The following is a 22538-nucleotide window of genomic DNA, read 5'->3' on the forward strand; positions in this document are numbered from 1 at the left end:
AAAAAGAAGAAAGAGAGAGAAAAGAAAAATGGAAATAGCACTGTGAGGAGATAGAATATGAGTTTGGAACAAGCTTTTTTGTTAATCTCATCAAAAATAATTTCTAGTGACTCTGGCAATAAGATGGAGTATTAATGCAAAAAATTTCTTTAGATGCATAGCATAGTGTATGCTTAGAACACTGAGGTCTCCAGCCAGATTTTCTATGTTCATTCAAATCCAAGCATTTAGCTGAGCAACCTTGGACAAGTCATTTAATCACTGTATGTTTCAGTTTCCTTATGTATAAAGTGAAGATAATGATAATAATCAACCTCATGGGGTTATTTTTTTCCTTTTTTATTATTGTACTTTAAGTTTTAGGGTACATGTGCACAACATGCAGGTTAGTTACATATGTATACATGTGCCATGTTGGTGTGCTGCACCCATCAACTCATCATTTAACATTAGGTATATATCTCCTAATGCTATCCCTCCCCACTCCCCCAACCCCACAACAAGCCCCAGTTTGTGATGTTCCCCTTCCTGTGTCCATGTGTTCTCAGTGTTCAATTTCCACCTATGAGTGAGACAGAACATGCGGTGTTTGGTTTTTTGTCCTCATGATAGTTTGCTGAGAATGATGGTTTCCAGCTTCTGAGTTCATGTCCTTTGTAGTGGTTATTATAAAATTAAATGAATTAATATACATAAAAGCCCTAGAATGGGCCCTGACATAAGTAAATAGAGATTGTTAGGTATCTCATTTTGGTTATTTATTATTGTTACTATCACAAGCTCATAGACTGAAAAGTCCAACAATCATAAAGCAGAAAAAGGGTTGTATCTGCACTTCTCTACATGTTTAAAAACACTAGTATAAAATGCCAATAATTTTCACTTGTGGTGCCGAATTATTTGGCTTAAAATACACCTTTTACAAAATACATCCTTTAGTACCCTTTACTGCCCACAGAAAAGCAAGTGCTAAGCGATCTTGTTTATATAAATGGCTACGGAGTGATTACATAAACATTATAATTAAATGCCCTCATCCAGAAGTCTTTACTTTTGTTTCAAGGCTAATGGAGGTGATCTGTCTTCCTTACACAAGAAGAGACTGCGGCTGTCTTCTGGAAAACATAATTTGGTAGAACTCCCTTCAACGTTATTACTAATTTTAGTCCTTGGGTTGCAGATGCTCTCCTTTTGCCTTTGCAGTTATTAATAGTACCTTCCTGTGTGCACTAAACAGTCATGGTTTGTGATTCATTTATTTTTCAGGTCTCTTTATTGACTCGATTATCTCCCAGAGTGCTATGTACCAAGTCAGGTATTAATACAAAACATACAATCAGAAAATCAGGATCTATCCATAGAAGCCAAATGTGTTTTTATGATTATTCTTTTTCTATTTCAGAAAGTAGTTTTAATTGCAATGATAATAAAACCACACTACAGAATATTTACAAAATAAAAAAAGAAAAAGGTATCTCTCATAGTCTTTCTACCATAATTGCTATAAATTTTTGGTATACTTCTTTCAGTAGTTCTTATGTATATTTTCAACATATTTTTATGAGCATACAGTATTTTTATTCTTTTTTTACATAGCACTATAATGCAAGCATTTTCCTATTGCTACATTACCCTTCAGAACCATTATTTGTGAGGGATGCAACATAACTTATTCTTGGATTATTAATCATTTAATTAAATTGTTACTATTAAGATGACTATTTAAATAATATAGAGACAATCCTTTTATGAATACACCTATTTCCATATTTTGAGCTCATTATTTGAAGAGGTTTGCTTAGTACTTATACTTTTCTAAGATATCACTAAGTATATAACCATAATATATTATGAGGAAAATAGCTTTTCAAAAATATGCATCATAGCTTTGTAAAATACCATCACAATTAGCTAACACTAAAAATATAAATACTCTCTCCATTAAATTCTTAAACTTTTTCTCATCTGAAATTTATCTTCATTCAAATAGACATATCCTCTCCTTAGCCTCTAAATATATAAGTTTGGAAATATTTCTCACTCTCTTGGCATCCTGTACTTTTATATGATAGCACTTATGTCATTTGTGTAATGTAATTTTGTGTAATATTTAATGTCTGACACTTTCAACAGACTATAAGTTCCATGAAGGAATCCTGTCTATGCATTCATTTTTTTAAGCAAGCACCTGGCACATAACAGGCAGCCTTATGACAACTGACTGATTTAACAATTTGAAATTATTTTATACAGATTACTGTGTTAAGTCCTACTGGAGATACATAGACATATATCACAGTCCCTACCTTTAAGGAGTTATAATCATTGCAATCATTTGCTATTATTTTTACTTTAATATGTCAGAAAGTTTATGACCTTTAAGACAAAATGGTCCTGGGTTTACCCCCATTTACCATTCATTGTATATGTGATATTGAGAAGATTATTTAACTTGTTGGAGCCTCAGACTGATTGCTTGTAAAGCAGGGATAATACTTGTCCCACAAGGTTCTTGTGAGGTTCAAATGAAGTCATACAGGCAAAGTTTTCATCACAGCTCCTAGAAACTAGACACTGTTCCATAATTACTTGTTGAACAAGTGAATCAATCCTAGATAATTTTTGTTTTTCATTTTTTCCATTTTTTGTTTTTTTGCTTTCTTCCCATTACCATTGTCTCAGCCAGTAGTCAGGACTTAAACATTCTATGCCTAGGGTATTGCTCCTTGCTCTGCTTCCTGTGATCACCTGCTAACCTATTGTCACATAATTCTTCCCAGAGCCTTGTCATGATCCATGATGGCCTCTGTACCAGATAAAACTTATTAGAACTTTTAAGACTCTCTGCCAATTGGTCCCCAGAGGTCCATTCTACTCTGCATAACTACTCTCAGATCTAGTGATGATCTGCACGTGGGAATTCACAGGTACAATGAAGAGAGAGAGAGAAAGAAACATAGGTATGCCACATACAATAAACTCATGTGGCAGGTACAACAGAAATGGAGAGATAAGTTCAGCTTTCCTTTTTCTATGAATGCTTCTGAGCTCTCCAGGGCAGTCTGTTACTTATTCTCTTAGGCCATTGTACAGACATCTTGTATAGTGCTTGTTATATCACATTGCAATTATTTAACTGTGTATCCTCTAGCCTCTTTCCTCATTTATTAATTCAACAAATACTATTTGAATGGATATCATGTCCAAAGGACATCTCCAGACACTGTCTGATAATCACTAAGGTCTTTCAGAGTAGGGACCATATTGTATTCATTTTATACCATCAGCACTGACATACACAAGGAAGATCAGTGGATGTTGAAGGAATGAGCTAAGTGAGTGAATGAGTAAGCACATGTATGAACAGAACAGTAAACCTACTTATTATTCCTTGAACATTTTGCCCATTCTACTCCTGAGTTTCGTAGGTTGCTCTTTTCCTGAATTTGAAAATAAATTTTGTTACATGGACACTAACTTGAAGAGCACCACCTCGCCCAAATTAGCTCATACTATGGTTTGTCACAGGACTTGAATTTCCCAACACAAAATTCATCTTTAGAAAGAAATTACAAAATAATGCATGCATGCAATGCAAGTTGAACAATTCAAAATATGCAGAGAATAAAAAGTACAATGCTTCCTTCACCAACAAGGTGAACTCTTTTGCAACCCTTTGTTTTGTCCTTTAAGTACTGTAAGTTTGGTAGTAATACATACTTCCAGACTTCTTATTCCCTATGTATTTTCCATATTCTTCCTACCTTTTTTTTCTTGAGTTAAGACGTTGTCTCTAGAGGTTGTTCTTAGGGGCTTATCCAAGGCCACTAATTGGGTTAATGTCATAGATCCCTATCCCAGCCTTTTAAGCCAAGTTATTACTGTCATGAGGTCCCTGGGGTGTCACTCTTCCAGCCAGAAGCCTCTGTGGCCAGTGGTGCCTTTGCCTGAGTTTTGCTTGGGCCCTCTGGGCTCATTCTGCCCACTAGGCCTGGCAGGTTGTGCTCAGCTCGTGCTACCAGCCTGGATCCCAGGCCTGCCAAGGGCACAGAGGTGAGGGGTGCATGAGTGAGCAAGCATATGGTCTGGCCACTGTGCACAGCCAGGCATGCTGGCTGCTGTGGTGGGGCAGGCAGTTCCAGACACTGGCACAGGAACCAGCTCTGTGCAAGGCTGTGGCTGGACCAGGCATACTGCAAGCAGCTTATACTGCAGGCTCTGGGGAACGTGGTGGCACCCAGAAGCTTGGAGACACCAGGAACTGCAGAGCCCCAAAGAGGGTGTCACAGCCATGGCTCAGAGAACTCCTAGGTCTGGACTTCCTAAAGGGCTGCAGCTCTTCCCTCAGCTTCTGTCTTCTCTCCTCCTCACCTGCAACATGGTGAGCCAGGGGCGTGTTTCAGCCTTGTTTGTGTTACAGTTCTTTCAGTGCTGCCACTTGGTGAGTCCCAAGTTCTTGTCCTGCATCTAGGAAGAATGGGATATGCAGACAACTAGAGGGTGAGCAAGATGAAGAGGGGCTTTATTGAGTGACAGTATAGCTCTCAGGAGGCCCAAAGTGGGTAGCTCCTATCCACAGGCAAGACATCCCAAGTGTGCAGCTCTCAGCTAAGAGGAGACCAGTGAGGGTAGCTCCTTTCTGCAGGCAGGTGGTCTCATCATCTGCCTGAGTCTGGCTGAGTCCGGGGTTTTTATGGGCTCCAGAGGGCAAGAAGTGTGTGCTGATTGGTCCATGGGTGGCCATGAGTGAGCAGCAAAAGCACCATATTTCTCACTCCAGTCTGCAGAACTGGCAGCCTGGCCCCCAGGCTTCAGGCTGTCCCTGGCTTGAATGTGACACTGGGGACCAGCCCCCTTTGTGCCCAGGAGCCTGTCTCCTGCTGCCATTCATGGTGCCCAGGATGTTCATGCTAAGGGGTGCCAGCAGGCCTGTACCGAGCCACCTTCAGCCCCACCTTGGCCTCCCTCCCATGCTTGTCAGTGCACAAAGTCTGGAGAGGGCTGAGGTGGCAGGAGGCTGGTGTGTCAGTACTACCCCAAGTGTGTGCACACCTGGCCAGGTTGAAAGAGCACCCAGGCTTGGCCACAACTTTGCTCCAAAATCAGAGGAGGCACCCAGAGGGAGGAGAGGCCAGACAGCAGGAGCAAATGCTTCCAAACCTAAGAGGGGAGGGGGCTTCCCAGGCCCTGAGAGCACAGGGATGCCTGGGTCTGCAGCAATGGCTGGGCAGCTGCAGTTGCACCAGGGAGCACAGGGCTCCCACCCTACCAACTCAGAAGGGGTGGGGCTTCCACCTTTTCCTGGGTCCTGCCTGCTCCACAGAGCATGCAGCTCCTCTCCGGCGGCACCTCCCCTACTGTAGCTGGCATCTTTGCAGCAGCCACTTCAGATGGGCCACTGCTGCCATCATTACCAAGTTTCTTAAAGGAACAAGGTGAAGTGGGGCTTCAATGTGATGCAGAAAAACTCATCTCCAGTCAATGTATTTTGCCGTCCTTGTCACGTACCTATAAATGGTGAGTTTTTGTAATCAAAATAAGCACTATTATGTTCTAATTAGCTCTAAAATAAGACACTATGTAACCTCATGCACATAATATTATTTTAATTGTTTTAAATCCCTCTATTCCTATATTTTTATTTCCTATTTGAAATTTAAAACTTCTAGGCCAGGCGCGGTGGCTCACATCTGTAATTCCAGAACTTGGGGAGGCCAAGGTAGGCGAATCACTTGAGGTCAGAGGTTTGAGACCAGCCTGGCTAACATGGTAAAACCCTGTCTCTACTAAAAATACAAAAATCAGCTGGGCGTGGTGGTGCATGCCTGTAATCCCAGGTACTCAGGAGACTAAGACAGGAGAATCACTTGAGCCCAGGAGGTGGAGGTTGCAGTGAGCTGAGACTGCACCGCTGCACTCCAGGCTGGGTGACAGAGAGAGACTCTGTGTCAAACAAAACAAATGAAAACAAAACAAACAACAATAAAACTTCTTGAAGATATTTAAGTGACCTAAGTAAAATAATAATGTATGCAAATTCTCCTATAATCTAAGTATTAATCATAAAATGAATTTGTACAAACCAGTGACCTACAACACAGTGCAGTGTTGAGTGTTCGACAAAGCATTAGATGTCTTGGGGTTTACCGTAGCTCTTTCACTTGGGCAAGCAATAAAGCCTTCTGAGTCTCAGTTTGATTTTTACCTCTGAGTAGAGGGGATAATCATTCAAAATTCATTTATTTGTTAACAAATATTTATTGAACCCTACTTTGTGCCAGGAATTGATCTGAGCACTGTGAAAGCAGTAACGAAAACAGGCTAAATTCCCTACCCTAAGGATCCCTTCACTCTAGAGAGGAGAGAGATAATAAATTAGATTGATAAATAAAAATACCACTACATACCAGCACAATACTATGTGACAGTGAGGATGCGGAATAATTGGAATATGATTTCATATACTGATGTTAAGAATACAAAATGCTACAACCACATTGGCAGTTTCTTTTTCTTTTCTCTTTCTTTTTTTTTTTTTTTTTCAGACAGAGTCTCCCTCTTTTGTCCAGGCTGGAGTGCAGTGGTGCATGCAATCACAGCTCACTGCAGCCTCCACCTCAGGGGTTCAAGGCAGTTTCCTATAAAGTTAAACATACACTTTTTATGTAACCTAGCAATCTTCTTTCTAGGTATCTACAACTATCTAACTATCTACACTATCTAACTATCAGAGAAAGTTAAAACAGTCCAAATAAAGACCTGCATGTGAAGCAAGATAGCCCCAAGCCAAAAGTAACCCAGATGTCCATCCATTTGTGATTGGACAAATGAATTGTGGAACATCCATATAGTAGAACACTACCTGGCAAGAAAAAGGAATAAATTGATACATGCAACAAAATCAGTGAATCTCAAAAGCATTATGGTAAGTGAAAGAAGGCAGGCATATTCTGTGGTTCCATTCATGTAAAATTCTAAAAAAGGCAAAACTTCAGAAATGTAAGTCATATCAGTGGTTGCCAGGAGGTGGGGATGAAAGATTGACTGCAAAGGGACACAAGGAAACATTTTTGGGAAATGTACTATGCATTGATTATAGTGGTATTTATTTGCCAAAACTCACTTAATGGCATACTTCAAAGGGGTAAATTTTATTGTATATAAATGATCCTTCAATAATTTTTACTTTAAAAAGATAAGTAAATTATATATAGTAGGCAAGAGAGAGAGAAGGGAGTTGAACATTTCATAGAAAGTTCTCGAGTAGGTGATTTTGAAGGAAGTGAATGAAGCCACATAAATATCTGGCAGAAGCATTCCAAGCCAAAAAATATTTTTAAAAAGACAGTGTGAAGGGCTAGAGGCAGAAACATGCCAAATGTGTTTACAGAAGGGCCAGGAAATCATATTGGTGTGGCTGGAGCAGAAGGGTAAAGCAGCAGGAGGAGAGAGAAGAGAGGCACTGGGGAACAGATGAAGCAATACCTTAAAGGTCAGAGGAAGCCATCAGTTGGCTTTGAGAAGCAGAGTGACATGACCTGACTTGAGATTTGAAGGAATAATTCTTGCTGCTTCATAGAGAACAGTCTGTGGAAGAGTATGCATAAAATTAAAGACACCAGCTAGAAGGCAATTGCAATAATCTAGACAAGAGCTTATAGAGGTAGAGAGGGTGAAGATAAGTGTTTGTATTCTATATAGAGAATTTGCTAGAAAATCTGGATGTGTGAGAAAGGGAATAGACGAGAATAAATCCATGATTTTTTAGTCTGAGCAGCTGAAAGGATGGGATTGTCATTTACTGAGGGGGAAAGAGTTGCAAGAGTTTGCCCGTAACTCCAAACATAAATAGGACTAAAATATAAACATTTATTCAATGTATTAGTTTGCTATGCCTGCCTCAACAAAATACCACAGACTGGCTGGCTTAAAAACCGAAATTTATTTTCTCACAGTTCTGGAAACTGGAAGTCCAAGATCAAGGTGCCAACAGGGTTGGTCTCCTCTGAGTCTGCTCTTCTTAGCTTACAGATGGACGCTTCCTTGCTGTGTCCTCACATGGTCTCTTCTATAAGTTTGGAAATATTTCTCACTCTCTTTACATCCTATACCTTTATATGATAGCACTTAGGTCAACTATAATTAAATGTACATTTCTAGTGTCTCTTTGTGTATCCAAATTTTCTCTTCTTATACTGACACCAGAAAGATTAGATTAGGACCCCTCTCTCCCATATTGAAGCAGGATATTTTCTTGACCCCTTCACAGGACTTGTGACACAGGTGCCCCATTTACTCAGCCCACCCTGCTCAACCCTTGCAGGAGGGAGTGCATGAGTGAATGAGTGTGGGAACCAGAACAAGCAAGTGCAGGAACTGGCTGGTTGCTTTAGAGCCTGCAAGAGGAAACTCTGTGTAGGCTCTGTGGCAGTGTCCAGGTGGGGGTGCCTGTGACCCCAAAGCCCCAGAGGGCATGTTACAATGCTCTCTTGTCTCCACCATCCACAGACAGCAGTATGTTATCAGCTAGTGGGTCCTTTGCCTCATCATATGGGGAGGCTGCTCTCCATCAGTGAGGGCAATGGGCCAGTATGATGGCCTCTTTGAGCACCAAAATTTTGAGTTATCAGGTGCAAAAGTTTTGAAAAGTTTCATTCAAAACTCAAGTCATGTAATTCACCTGGCATGTTGTGAATTCTTGTCCGGTGCCCAAGAGGAATGAGGTCACGTGGACAAATTGAAGGATGGTGAATGCGAATAATTTCATTGAGCAATGAAAGCAGCTCTTAGCAGATGGGGAGATGGAAAGGGGACAGGAAGGGCAGGTTGCTCTCCCCTGAAGTCAAGCTGCCTCTCTGCCACTCTCCTCTGAAGTCAAGTTGCCTCTTTCCAATGTCCAGCCACCATCTCTGAAGTCAAGTTGCCACTCCCTGATGTCTAGCTGCTTCTCCTCTCTACTGGCTGAGTCTGGGGTCTTTATAGGCACAGGATAAGGTATGGGGTGGGCCGTAGGTAGTTTTGGAAAATGCTACATTTGATTGGTAAAAAAGATATTATTCAGAAAGAACCAATAGGAAGAGAACAGGCACACAGGGATGGAAGTTACCACTTTGGGTCACGGATTTCAGGCTTCTTGGCTCGAAGGTGGGGTTTTGCCAGGGACTCACCCCTGTCTGCCTAGAATTTCTCTGACTCCTGTTACTATCAATATGACTTCATTTAATCTTAATCATCTATTTAAAAGTCCTGCCTCCAAATACAGTCACATGCTGAGGTACTGAGGGTTAGAGCCTCAACAGAGAAATTTGGGAGGGGCACAATTCAGCCTATAACATTGAGTCATATCATTTCAGAGTGAGGAGAAATATTCTTGCTAGCTCCCCAAAATCTGCTTTTAGAATAGAAAAAAAAATCTACCATGAGTACTTAATTCAAAATGCAAAATTTGGGGAAGAGATAAAATTAGCCTCCTACTGATCATCTTTAGAACAACATTTATAGACCGTGAAGATACCGGTTACATTTGTAATGAAGAGAGAAGTGACACATTATAGTAGGGGGAGTTGAAGCAGAAGGACTGGCCTGTACACAAACCTCTTTGAGCCTGGCTATGAGTATTTCTTTACAGAACATGTTTCGTGACCCTTCTCATAATATTTAAACAGTCTTGTAGAGAGAGAATTAATAATGATAATTTTTTTGGGGGGTGGGTTATATAAAAACTGTCTTGCCTAAAACTGAGAGCTATGACCACAGAACGTTTTCATAAATTAAACTTTTCTTTTTCAGAGTTGTATTTATACTTCTTCACTTGATATTTTCCGGTATGTTAAATAATAAATGTAAAATGCATAAGCTGAACAGCTTGTATTATCAAGATTGCATATATAAGTAGAAAAATGTGCTGAGCTGACCAAATTTGGCTAGGTCTATACATACCTAGTAAGAATAGTGTTCAGAGCAATTAACATATTAATTCATATAGTTAAAGGGAAATGTTTCTTCCACTTCCATTAGCAATGTCTCTAAGCATTCATTTAGCATGACTAATGCTATAGAGTATGTAGCAATGACACATCATCCAGCAGAGTAAAGATGAATGAATGACTAATGTATCAACATTTTACATGAACAAGAATAATTTAATGAAAATTATCCAATAGAAGTGGCAGATATCCTATGTAAAATTATCAAATCATATACAAAGTGTCAAGGCCAGCATTACATTAATCTCATAAAGATCCCATAACAATATGACCAACAGGTGAGAACAAGTTGAGTGGAAGAAAGAGATCACACCATCTACTTAGAAAAAGCATTACATTGAAGACTTGCTAGATTCTTATATCCTCTTCTGGCAAAACTAGAGAGGCCACAGTCAATCCACATATCCTGAGTACATTTAATTTTACCAATGCATTTCAGTACGCTGATTAACAAGTCAGTGATATTGCCAATGAAAATCCATTTCTGACATTCAGCAAAGCATCAGTGTTGACTGAGATATGGCTAATAGTCTCAGGGTTTGTAGTAGCCTTTTCTGGAGTGTAGTCTCTCTGCTTTAATGCTAGCTGACCACTCCTAGAGTTAGGACTCCTGATCAGAATACTAGCTGCCCATGGTTGTAACTTGACCTAACATACACATATTACCACAGTGTCTGTGCTGAGGTATTTTAATGTAAGTTAAAACATTACTACTTTCCACTTAAAATATTTCAGAATATATCCTTGAATCTAGGTCAATTCAGGAAGCAAAGAGAAATGGGGTCAGCACTTCAAAGATTGTGAACTCCTTGAGAACATTCATCACATCTCACCAAAACATAGCCACATAACTATTTAAACTTCTTTAAAGGAAGAAATCAAGAAACCACTGTTACCTGCTTAGCACTTGCCCTCTGATATTGAGTTCTCATGTAAATAGCTGCCTTTTTATACCTATTTGACAAGAAAGTGTGAAAGATAATTCCATTTAAGATATGAAAGTAGATACAAAGAGTAACATAGTTGAAAGACACTTAATAAAGCTTTACTACTATCTGCCAATCCCTTAGCTCTCTGTAGGTAGAAAGATAAACAGAAATTCTATTCAAAAAGGCTCATAATTCATTAGGGACAGTGAGAATGAAAGGGGTAAATAATGAACTATTATACTGGATACTACTGCTACTGGAAACGAGACTTTATCGTTAAAATAATTTACTTTAAAAGCAGGAACAGAAAACAAGGATAGCAAGTGTTTGGATGAAGAATCAAGAATGAGGTGAGGAGTTGCTAAAAGTTTATTTATTGAATAATAATTTATTGAGTGCCTATTATTATATTTATTTTAATCTAAGATGTCAAACAATCCAGCTTTTTAGAGGGGAAACTATATGTGAAATATGCCCATCAGTTGTGAGAAACATTTTCAGAAATGTAAAAATATGAATAAACATGTTCATACAATATGTGCCAAGCACTTTGCCCAGGTACGGTAGTACATAGATCTGCCTAATAGCCATGATTTGCCATTATGAAGATTAATCTAGTGAAGGTACACAAATAAAGGAAACACCTAAAAATATAATTGTCATGTTATGTTGCAAGCAGTTCTGGATAAATCTAGTCAAGTGTATACGTAGCAAAAAATGTGATTTAAAAAGGTTGAAACAAATATGTCTCTAAATCTGTTTTATTCTCTATTTTTTGACTAGTGAGTACTAAAAGGTTCATGCAGTATGATTACTCTGTTTCATCTTGTTTCTCCCCACATCTATCACCCTTGGGAGTTCCGCTGTAAATTGTACTCCTGTTTCTCTTGCCTTTTTTTTTTCAGATGATTTCTCCACAATGTTGACACCCTGTCTAAATTTTCAATCATCACTAGTTTTATGAATTCAAATTTATATACCTTTATTGCATATTAACAATTTCATAATGTGTTAAATTTATCCCAAACTTCTAGCTAAAATATTTAAGAGTGCTGTTAAAGATAATGTAAACAAGCACTATTTTCTTTACTTAGCGAACAAGATTGGCCAAGTAATGTCAATTATTTTGCAACATGTTCCATTAATCAGTATACATTAAGTATCACTTACCCATATTTACAATATTATGCTGGGACTATGGGAGATAAAATTAGGGACAGTGAGAATGAAATTCTCATTGTTAAATGTTTTCTACTTTAAAGGAGGTTCAAATCTAGTTGAGAAGACGAGAGAGAGGATATTCTTCTATATGTCAGTCAGTAAATAACATTTATTCAAAACAGATCACTACCTTGGGTTATGTAGAGGGCTGGGTGCTAGATAAACAAAAAAGAGAAAAAGAAAATAAAAAAATTTCTCATAACCTGTTAGTGAGAACACTCCTTCAACAGCTTGGTAATCATTGTATTTTATTTCACTCTAGCCTACATATATATCAGAAACTAAAGAGATAATCAGACCCTACACATTGCTTTGACCCAATCGATTACAAAACATTAATAAATACATGCTCAATTTTTCTTCAGCTAGTTGTCTTTCAAAACTTTATTATTCCCAAAACTTAAAGAAACATTTTATCTTATACAAGTAAAACATTTCATTCTATTTTTGCCGTTTCTTAAAATCAAAGCAACCAAGAAAAGATTATTCCCATAAACTTGCTTTTTATTGCTAACTTGGCATATTCAGCTTGATTGTCTGGTGCAATGTATGTATTCTCAAAACTAAATAGATGATCTTGACACTTGATCTTGGCATAATGAAAGAAAAGCTTATATTTTCAAATATAAGGTCTGTATATTACCATATTATAAGGTTAGGATAACAGAGTAGCTAGATATATCTTTAAAAAGTCAAAGACATTTTGTTATTTGGTTGATAAACTATGAATTTAAGGAAATCTGATTGTAGGAGGCTAAGTATAAAAAAATCTGAAATATAGCCCCTAAACATGATGACTTTTTTCAAATATCTTATACCCAAATATGTACATTATAGGCATATTGTTTGCAAAGATTGCAATCTCAGATATATTATGTTCTAGCTATAACATTTTCTAGGAATTTTTCTAATGAACCTGCATAGTGCCTTATAATAAATATAAGACCAGCAACATCTGAAGTAGAAAACTTTAGGTGAACATTGTTATAAATGACACTGATTCAGTGTGAAAAGGTCACAGTAACAAGAAAGCCACTAAAAGTATCATCTGGACTTCATGAGAATTCACAAAAGTAAATGTTTTGTGCAAAAGTATGAGATTATAAAATACATTAAAATAGCAGTAATTAGCAATAACTTGTTTTCTTTAATGAACATAACTAAAAGTATACTAATAAATATATGCGTTCTACGCATAGCAAAAAAAGATCGATTTTGCTACTCCAAGGAGCAAGTGATAGAAATACCTGATCAGATTCATGTACACAGTGTAAGTGGCACTGGAAGCCAATCAAGGCTTAACAACTGGAGTGAAGAACCAGTGCAGTGAGGAAATCTAGTCAGACCCCGTTTCCCAGAGACTCTCATTGTTTCCGTCACACACACCCATTTCAGGTGCCTGGTGGCACTAAAACCTCATGCCTATCAGGATGAACCAGTCGTTCCGTCCCTTCTATTTCCCTAATTTGGGTTGAGAAGGGCACTTGGGCAATGGAACACAGTCATCAGCACACATTCATGTTCAGCCTTGAAAGAATTAGGTATTAGATGCCCACACTGATCCAAGGAAAACTTAAACATGCGGAATCACTTTTTAAAAAGCAGAGATGGAAATGTGGAGAAAGTCAGGACCTCTGTCACTCCTCTTTTGATCACCATGACGTGCAGGGATCATGGCCACATAGAGCTATTTTAGCTTTCAAATTACCCTCTGAGCATTTGTCTTACTTAACCCCTTGATCTCATTTTTTGACTCCTGGGAGGTTGCAATCCCATGTTTATCTACTCTCTCCATCATTGCTGCCTCCCTTTCCTCAGTCTCTATTCTCCCATTTTCAAACACGCATAGTCCTTCTCTGTCACAAATTATGAATCTTACGATTTCATTGCCCTCTTCAAAAGGCATTCTGTTTCCCAATTTCTTTGACACCAACTGGCCTATGCAGCTTTCTCCATTTCTTTACCACCCACTTCCTCGTTAGTTTTTTGCAAACTGGCTTCCCATTCTGCCTCCTTTTCCAACCCAATACCAGTTTTTAAAGCTACCAAGTATCTCTCTTCAAACGCTTTTCCTTATTCTGTTTGATGTCCATGCCACTGTCCTCTCTAAAGACTTCGTGATACATTTCTTGTTTCTTGCCTTCTGCGACCTGACATTATCCATAGTTTCCTCCTTTTCTGATGCTTCTTTCTTGTTTTTATTTATTTATTTATTTTTTGCCTATTGGTTGCATTTTTCTCATTCTACTTTATTATTATTATTATTATACTTTAAGTTTTAGGGTACATGTGCACAATGTGCAGGTTTGTTACATGTGTATCCATGTGCCATGTTGGTGTGCTGCACCCATTAACTCGTCATTTAGCATTAGGTATATCTCCTAATGCTGTCCCTCCCCCCTCCCCCAACCCCACAACAGTCCCCGGAGTGTGATGTTCCCCTTCCTGTGTCCATGTGTTCTCATTGTTCAATTCCCACCTATGAGTGAGAACATGCGGTGTTTGGTTTTTTGTCCTTGCTGAGAATGATGGTTTCCAGGTTCATTCATGTCCCTACAAAGGACATGAACTCATCATTTTTTATAGCTGCATAGTATTCCATGGTGTATATGTGCCACATTTTCTTAATCCAGTCAATCGTTGTTGGACATTTGGGTTGGTTCCAAGTCTTTGCTATTGTGAATAGTGCTGCAATAAACATAAATGTGCATGTGTCTTTATAGCAGCATGATTTATAGTCCTTTGGGTATATACCCAGTAATGGGATGGCTGGGTCAAATGGTATTTCTAGTTGTAGATCCCTGAGGACTCACCACACTGACTTCTACAATGGTTGAACTAGTTTATAGTCCCACCAACAGTGTAAAAGTGTTCCTATTTCTCCACATCCTCTCCAGCACCTGTTGTTTCCTGACTTTTTAATGATGGCCATTCTAACTGGTGTGAGATGGTATCTCATTGTGGTTTTGATTTGCATTTCTCTGATGGCCAGTGATGATGAGCATTTCTTCATGTGTTTTTTGGCTGCATAAATGTCTTTTGAGAAATGTCTGTTCATATCCTTCGCCCACTTTTTGATGGGGTTGTTTGTTTTTTCCTTGTAAATTTGTTTGAGTTCATTGTAGATTCTGGATATTAGCCCTTTGTCAGATGAGTAGGTTGCAAAAATTTTCTCCCATTTTGTAGGTTGCCTGTTCACTCTGATGGTAGTTTCTTTTGCTTTGCAGAAGCTCTTTAGTTTAATTAGATCCCATTTGTCAATTTTGGCTTTTGTTGCCATTGCTTTGGTGTTTTAGACATGAAGTCCTTGCCCATGCCTATGTCCTGAATGGTATTGCCTAGGTTTTCTTCTAGGGTTTTTATGGCTTTACGTCTAACATGTAAGTCTTTAATCCATCTTGAATTAATTTTTGTATAAGGTGTAAGGAAGGCATCCAGTTTCAGCTTTCTACATATGGCTAGCCAGTTTTCCCAGCACCATTTATTAAATAGGGAATCCTTATCCCATTGCTTGTTTTTGTCAGGTTTGTCAAAGATCAGATGGTTGTAGATATGCGGCATTATTTCTGAGGGCTCTGTTCTGTTCCATTGATCTATGTCTCTGTTTTGGTACCAGTACCATGCTGTTTTGGTTACTGTAGCCTTGTAGTATAGTTTGAAGTCAGGTAGCGTGATGCCTCCAGCTTTGTTCTTTTGGCTTAGGATTGACTTGGTGATGCAGGCTCTTTTTTGGTTCCATACGAACTTTAAAGTAGTTTTTTCCAATTCTGTGAAGAAAGTCATTGGTAGCTTGATGGGGATGGCATTGAATCTATAAATTACCTTGGGCAGTATGGCCATTTTCACAATATTGATTCTTCCAACCCATGAGCATGGAATGTTCTTCCATTTGTTTGTATCCTCTTTTATTTCATTGAGCAGTGGTTTGTAGTTCTCCTTGAAGAGGTCCTTCACGTCCCTTATAAGTTGGATTCCTAGGTATTTTATTCTCTTTGAGGCAATTGTGAATGGGAGTTCACTCACGATTTGGCTCTCTGTTTGTCTGTGATTGGTGTACAAGAATGCTTGTGATTTTTGTACATTGATTTTGTATCCTGAGACTTTGCTGAAGTTGCTTATCAGCTTAAGGAGATTTTGGGCTGAGACAATGGGGTTTTCTAGATATACGATCATGTCATCTGCGAACAGGGACAATTTGACATCCTCTTTTCCTAATTAAATACCCTTTATTTCCTTCTCCTGCCTGATTGCCCTGGCCAGAACTTTCAACACTATTTTGAATAGGAGTGGTGAGAGAGGGCATCCCTGTCTCATTCTACTTTTAAGCTGTGAAAATTGTTCAGAGCTCAGACCTTGCTTTTCCAATCTTTTTTCTTTCTAGACCAAGGGATTTTAAACTATGTTCCTCAGTCTGAAGTACCTAAGAAGCTACCACGAAAGTTCAAAGAACAGCTGACAGGGTAGGCAATGGGTGCCTTCCTACCACTTGAAACAGAATAGTTCTGATTTTACCTGTTTTATTTTACATAGTTTCTTTTGGAGAGTTTATCTGTATTCATCAGTGTACTGAAAATTATATCAATAATAAAACCTGGATTTTATTTCTTGTTTTACCACTATCTATATAACTTCAGACAAATATTTTAAAGCATGAATGCATCTCTTGCATCTAGTCCTGTGAATGCCCTTTGTCTGAACTACTTTTCTGCCCTATTCCTTAGCACCTTCCTAACTTCTACTGCATTTTTGTTCTACATTATTTCCTCCGGGAAGCCTTCTCTGAACCACAAATCTGGGTTAGGTGCTCTCTTGATGTGCTGCTATAGCATTCTGTATCAACCTCTTAACCCAGCACTCATTTCCTTATGCTGTCTGTTTGTCTACATTCCCTACTAAACTGGAAGCTCACTGAGGACAGAATATGATTCACCATGGTTTTCCCAGCACCTAGTATAGTGCCTGGCATGTAGTAGATTTGAAAATCCAACCAGAGATAATTGCATATCCCAGCAAGGATATCCAAATTCAGTGAGATTCTCTTTCAGGTAAGGATAAACGAAAAGGCGTATATCAATGTCATCCCTGGTTTTGATCAAACTGCTCTTCCTATCTGCCTGTTTTCTGAGTGTCCCTGACACCTATGCTCAGTCCTTTCTTAGCCCTGTTTATAACATTCTCACTATTTAGTTTTATTAGGAAAGTTATTTTCTATTTCCACTTTGATTTTTCTTGTTCAAAAATAGGGGTCAGTTGTTTAAAGTTATCTCTAAATATAAAATAAAAGTAAAAGTACTAAAACTCACATTATTTTCAACATAATATCATTACATCATTCTTAACAAAATTATAACATTGCACTATTTTGGTCTGATTTCAACAATTTAAACTTCTAATAGTAAATAAAGGTTAAAAAATATTAAAAGGGTTCAAGGCCATATCTAAGCAGTTTATAGGGAAATGATTGGTGGTTGATGCAGAGATTATAACTGTCTCCTAAAGAACATATTGCTTCAGATATTTGCAGTATAAAAAACTGCATATAAACACAACAAAAAATTCTACAATTAAATAATGGGGTCATTTAATGGCCACATATAGTCTGCAGACAAAGTCTTAGAGACATTTCAGACTGTTGATATACCAAAACTAGAGAGAGCAATAGATCCAATCACATCTTTAATCCCGGACTGTAACATCACCTTCAACAACTAATACCTGAGTATTTCTATCAAAATGTCACAAGTGCCAAAACCAAAATTAAATTTTAATTCAGGGATTTATGTTTTTACCACACTTTCAAACATCTACTAAGATTTAGACCCAAGAAGTTTATTTTACCTTATTGCTCTAAATTTGAAATCTTTTATTTTCATTACTATGTTTCTTTGGATTATTGTAAATTAAAAAGACCCTGAAACAATGCCAAATAACATATATTTTGCTAAGGTAAACTTCGTGTATATTAAAATGGAATTGGTTCCTTATCTACTTATTTTAGAGAACACTGGACAAATAGAACTTTAAAAAGATACTTTTGGCAGAGATGGTATAATGAGAATGCAAGTATCAGATGAGTGGCCGATTAAATAACTTTTAAAATCCTGTTCAACTCTGAGAGTCAGGATTTAGGTCATGAATCAACTTAAGGCACATTCTCTGCTGAGTAATTTCCTCATATTTCTTGTAACAATAGCAATATTTGTCAAAAGAAAAGCCCCAAGGCCAGCAGGGGAAATGGTACTTACGAATATTGTGTCAGCAGTTCCAGATCATTATGCATGTTGACTGGATATGCTTCACTGAGTTCAAACAACTTCTCCAGGGCCTCATAAATGAAAATGATGCAAATCAGGGAAGCAAAAGCTTCTTCAGTAAACCGAGTGATGTAGCAGACAAGGGAACTAGCATCAGTGGCCACAAGTATGATACATAGAGTTGCAGTCCAAAGTCCAATGCTAGCTCTTAAAGATAGGTATGACAGCCCATATTCTCTGGGAGGAGGAAAAGGAAAGAAGAGTGAAAAGAAGGTCATTTAACAGTTTGCTATCATTTTAAGCAAATGAAAATAAACCTCATTCAGGAAGTGAAAGTGAATAAGCTTCACATCCCATGAGTATCTAAACTCAAGACTGTCTAAAGCAGGGGTCCCCAATCCCTGGTCCGTGGCCTGTTATGAAAAGGGTTGCACAGCAGGAGGTGAGTGGCAGGCGAGTGAGTTTTACCGCCTGAGCTCAGCCTCCTGTCAGATCACTGGTGTCATTAGATTCTCATAGGAGCACAAGCCCTACTGTGAACTGTGCATGTGAGGAATCTAGGTTGTGTGCTCCTTATGAGAATCTAATGCCTGATGATCTGAGGTGAACAGTTTCATTCCAAAACCATCCCCTCAACTCTCTTTGTGGAAAAATTGTCTTCCATGAAACTGGTCCCTGGTGCCAAAATGGTTGCAGACCACCGGTCTAAAGGGAACATCTAAAGGGACAAAATTAAAAGGGATTTATCAGTGCTTATAACTGAGTCTTACTTTTTAAAAATATTACATAACAATATACATGAATATTTTACTTTTCCTCTATTCCCATGATGAAGCAAAAATGATAAACTGAATCAAATCAGGCAATTCTGTCTCTATCAACAGACCTCCAAAAGTGATGTTGGGAGAAGTATAAATACAGTAAAGAAGAAGAGGCTAAGGGCCAAAAAGTACATAACACTTACTTGCAAAATTTAAACAAAATCTTCTCAAACACCAAAACTGGTCCTGTACTGCCTAATATGGTAAGAGGCTGTCCACCAAAGAGAGAATAGGCTATTCCGGTCATGGATGCTCCAAAGAGAGATTCAATTGCACTCTGTGTAGAGATATAAATGGTTCAATTACCTAAGCTGTACAGGAGGCCATTGTAGCTAAGGAGAAGACATTTAAAATACATGGATATGTGCTTTCTGCTTCACCATGAAAAGCCTAGCAACCCTGGGCAAGATGTGGGGTAGGAGGATGACTAAAGGGGCTGACAGCAAGAAGAAAATGCAGAGTAGCAAAGGTGGGAGTGTTCTCTTCACCTTCCTATCTCACATCTCTGTTGCCTTACAAAAGGTTTAAATGTGTTCAGGATCAGTGTTTGGACAGAAACATGGCCCAGGTATATAGCAAATGGACCTCTTGTGAGACAAGAATGGAGCCTAAACCTAGCTTAGGATTGGGGGGGCTGAGGGCAAGGCATCAGATGAGAACCTTTTGTAAGACTCAGAACTAGTTATTCTGAGACATTCCACCCCCAGATTGCCAGTTCCACTAGCCATCCAGGAAATTCATATAAGGTGTATCTGCCAGACCATATCTCATATCTCTCCTTAAAAAAGAATCCAAAATTAAATACTCACTTACCTAACTATGAATCTTAAAAATGGATTATGTTTCAAAGTTCAGAGAAAAGCATAATACATACTATACGCCCTTCAGTTGCTTCTCCCAGCAGTCCTCCAAACGTGATGACAGGAGACATACAGGCGCAGTAGAGAAATAGAAAAGATGCTAAGCACTGCAGGCTGAAAGCATCTCTGAAGTCACTCCAGAAGTATGGAGCTTTTCTTTTGATATCTAAAATAAGTCCCCCAAAAATCCTAAGACAGGGGGAAAACACAATAGTGAAACCCAAATATAAAAGACACACAAGTCAAAATGCTCATTTGCTTTGTTGCCAGGTCACAGTATACGTTTTCCATCAGCAGAGGTGAGACCCACATTAACCTGCTGCATTGTATTATAACGATCTACAGGGAGGCACTGTACAACTACGTTACCTCAATCCCTAACCCAATATTGTGTCAACCACCAAAAATCCCAGGTTCTCTTAAACAAGGTTCAGAGCTGTTCACCAATCATGATCCAAATAATGAGATTCAAGGATTACTCTAATCTCTGTGCCATTTCTACATCAACCTACTCCTCCTAAACTCAGGCCTACGACCCTCAATCATTGGCAGTATTTCTAAATGTTTAATTCCATTTAGCATAGCAGGAAGTGAGGGAGGGAGGGTTAGCTGGCTTTTGTATACTCCAGTAGTGAGCATCACCCTAGAGAGAAAAAGCAATGTTTAACCAGGGCTCCAGTTACCTACTCTCTTGGCCAAAAAACAAACAAACAAAAATCCCTCACCAGATATTGTTGCAGGAAGACATCTAAATGTCCTTTTGGATGGCAGCAATACTTAGTAGAGACAGATAGGTTTCAGAGCTGTTTTCATTTTTAGAAAACTAGGAGGGAGAACTTATAATAATCAAACTAGATAAATGTAATTTTGATCCACTATTGCGTTAACATATCCCAACATCTGTGATTCACAAGACAATAGTGACCTTACTTGGTATAAATTCATTTACTCCAAATATATTCAAAACCATGCTGAAACACTTGAAAGAGAATTATTTTGCGGGGAAAAGTATTAAACTGTGAAATGGTGCTTGAAATTTGAGAGTTTTTTTTAATCTATTAGAAACGAGAGCATTAATAAGTAGGTATTCTCATTTTATGAACATTTAATAACAATATGCAGACTTAACATTTGGCTACTGTAAGTTGTTTTGCTCCATGGAATAATGATGTGATAGCAAAAATGAATAAGACTATGAGTAAGTTCCTACATGAAGGTTAATGTTAGTGGTGAAAAAACTTATGCTCCAATATACTGCCAGCATGCTGAGTATACTTGGATCATAAAAAACTGTTCCATTTTTCTTATTTATTTTATGCATAGGAATATTCATTTGGCAGTCCTAGAATCACCTCAGAAAGGATTGTTCTTTTTAGAAATAAATTCTCATTAAGAATTTGAAATAAAAGATGTACATATTATGAATAATTAAAATATTTTACCATGTAATTTCCCTGATCTGATTTATCTGTAATAGTTACCTATTAATAACTATTCTACTATTATGCAGGTATAAGATCAATATATTTTCCTGTGATTGCTTCCATTAGAGAGCTATGGAGTAGGAGAGGGTTGAGAAGAATGAAACTTCAATTGAATAAAAGGACATTTGAAACTCAGAGAAGCTTGCAGAGAACCTGTGAAATATTTGTACACATAAAGATCACCTTAGGCTTCTCTACCCATGTTTGGTAAAACATATGCATATTTTTTTATTTTAGGGATCATTTCTGAATAATTTGTTAACTTATCAAAGTCACAATTCAAAACAGATTCACTCTACCAGTCTATTTAGGCATTCATTTATGATTTATATCCCACCTAATCCCAAAAAGAATTTGAGGTGGTTATGAGCTATTAATTAGTAATTAATATTTATAGTTTTGATAGCACTTTATATTAGACCATTGATTCTAATCAATTACTTATTAGAGCATACATTAGTCTGAATAGTTGTTATAGTACTGTGTAATAAATGTGCTTTTAGCAGTAAAAATCTAAATCCGGAAGTGGGAGTTCATTACAGAGAACAGTGCAAGAGCAGCCCAGATGTACACCAGCAACTCCAGGAGAGCAGATGAGTAATGGATACTTCAAGTCATGTCAGCAACAGAATCTGTGGAAGAACTCTGGAGAAGCGAAGATACCGGATATTGGTGACCTGGGAGGATTTAGGAAGCAGTAAGGAAAAGTGAACTTCGAAAAAAATCTAAGCTATGTGGCATGTTACACCTGAGAAAGAGAAAAAAAATACCACCAAAAATAAAAAGACAGCATTTGAAAGTATGAAAGCAAACAGAATGAGTAACAAAGCTTCCAGTGAAGGGAAAAGGAAAAAATTGTTTGAACCATCTCAAATTAGGTATCAAGCCTGAGGAAGACATTAAAGGACATTTCCTCAGAGACAACACATAGATAAAGGGAAAGAACACAGAATTAAAATGCAGAGTGCTCAGGAACTGGAAAG

The 22538-nt window shown here is 38.0% G+C and overlaps 1 protein-coding gene across 3 annotated transcripts in view; it reads right to left on the reverse strand.

Moving 5' to 3' along the window:
* Positions 1-22538, reverse strand: part of SLC4A10 (solute carrier family 4 member 10) — a 270598-nt gene that overhangs the window by 57457 nt on the left and 190603 nt on the right. For all 3 annotated transcript variants that reach the window (XM_032755567.2, XM_032755570.2, XM_058441626.1), the window contains 3 exons: positions 20086-20260; positions 19355-19488; positions 18382-18627 (listed from right to left, as the gene is read on the reverse strand). In XM_032755567.2, the coding sequence (XP_032611458.1) occupies positions 18382-18627; positions 19355-19488; positions 20086-20260 (555 nt within the window). The remainder of the gene's footprint in view (positions 1-18381; positions 18628-19354; positions 19489-20085; positions 20261-22538) is intronic.

Source organism: Hylobates moloch, unplaced genomic scaffold (genome assembly GCF_009828535.3).
Source record: "Hylobates moloch isolate HMO894 unplaced genomic scaffold, HMol_V3 SCAFFOLD_1, whole genome shotgun sequence".
Lineage (NCBI taxonomy): Eukaryota > Metazoa > Chordata > Mammalia > Primates > Hylobatidae > Hylobates > Hylobates moloch.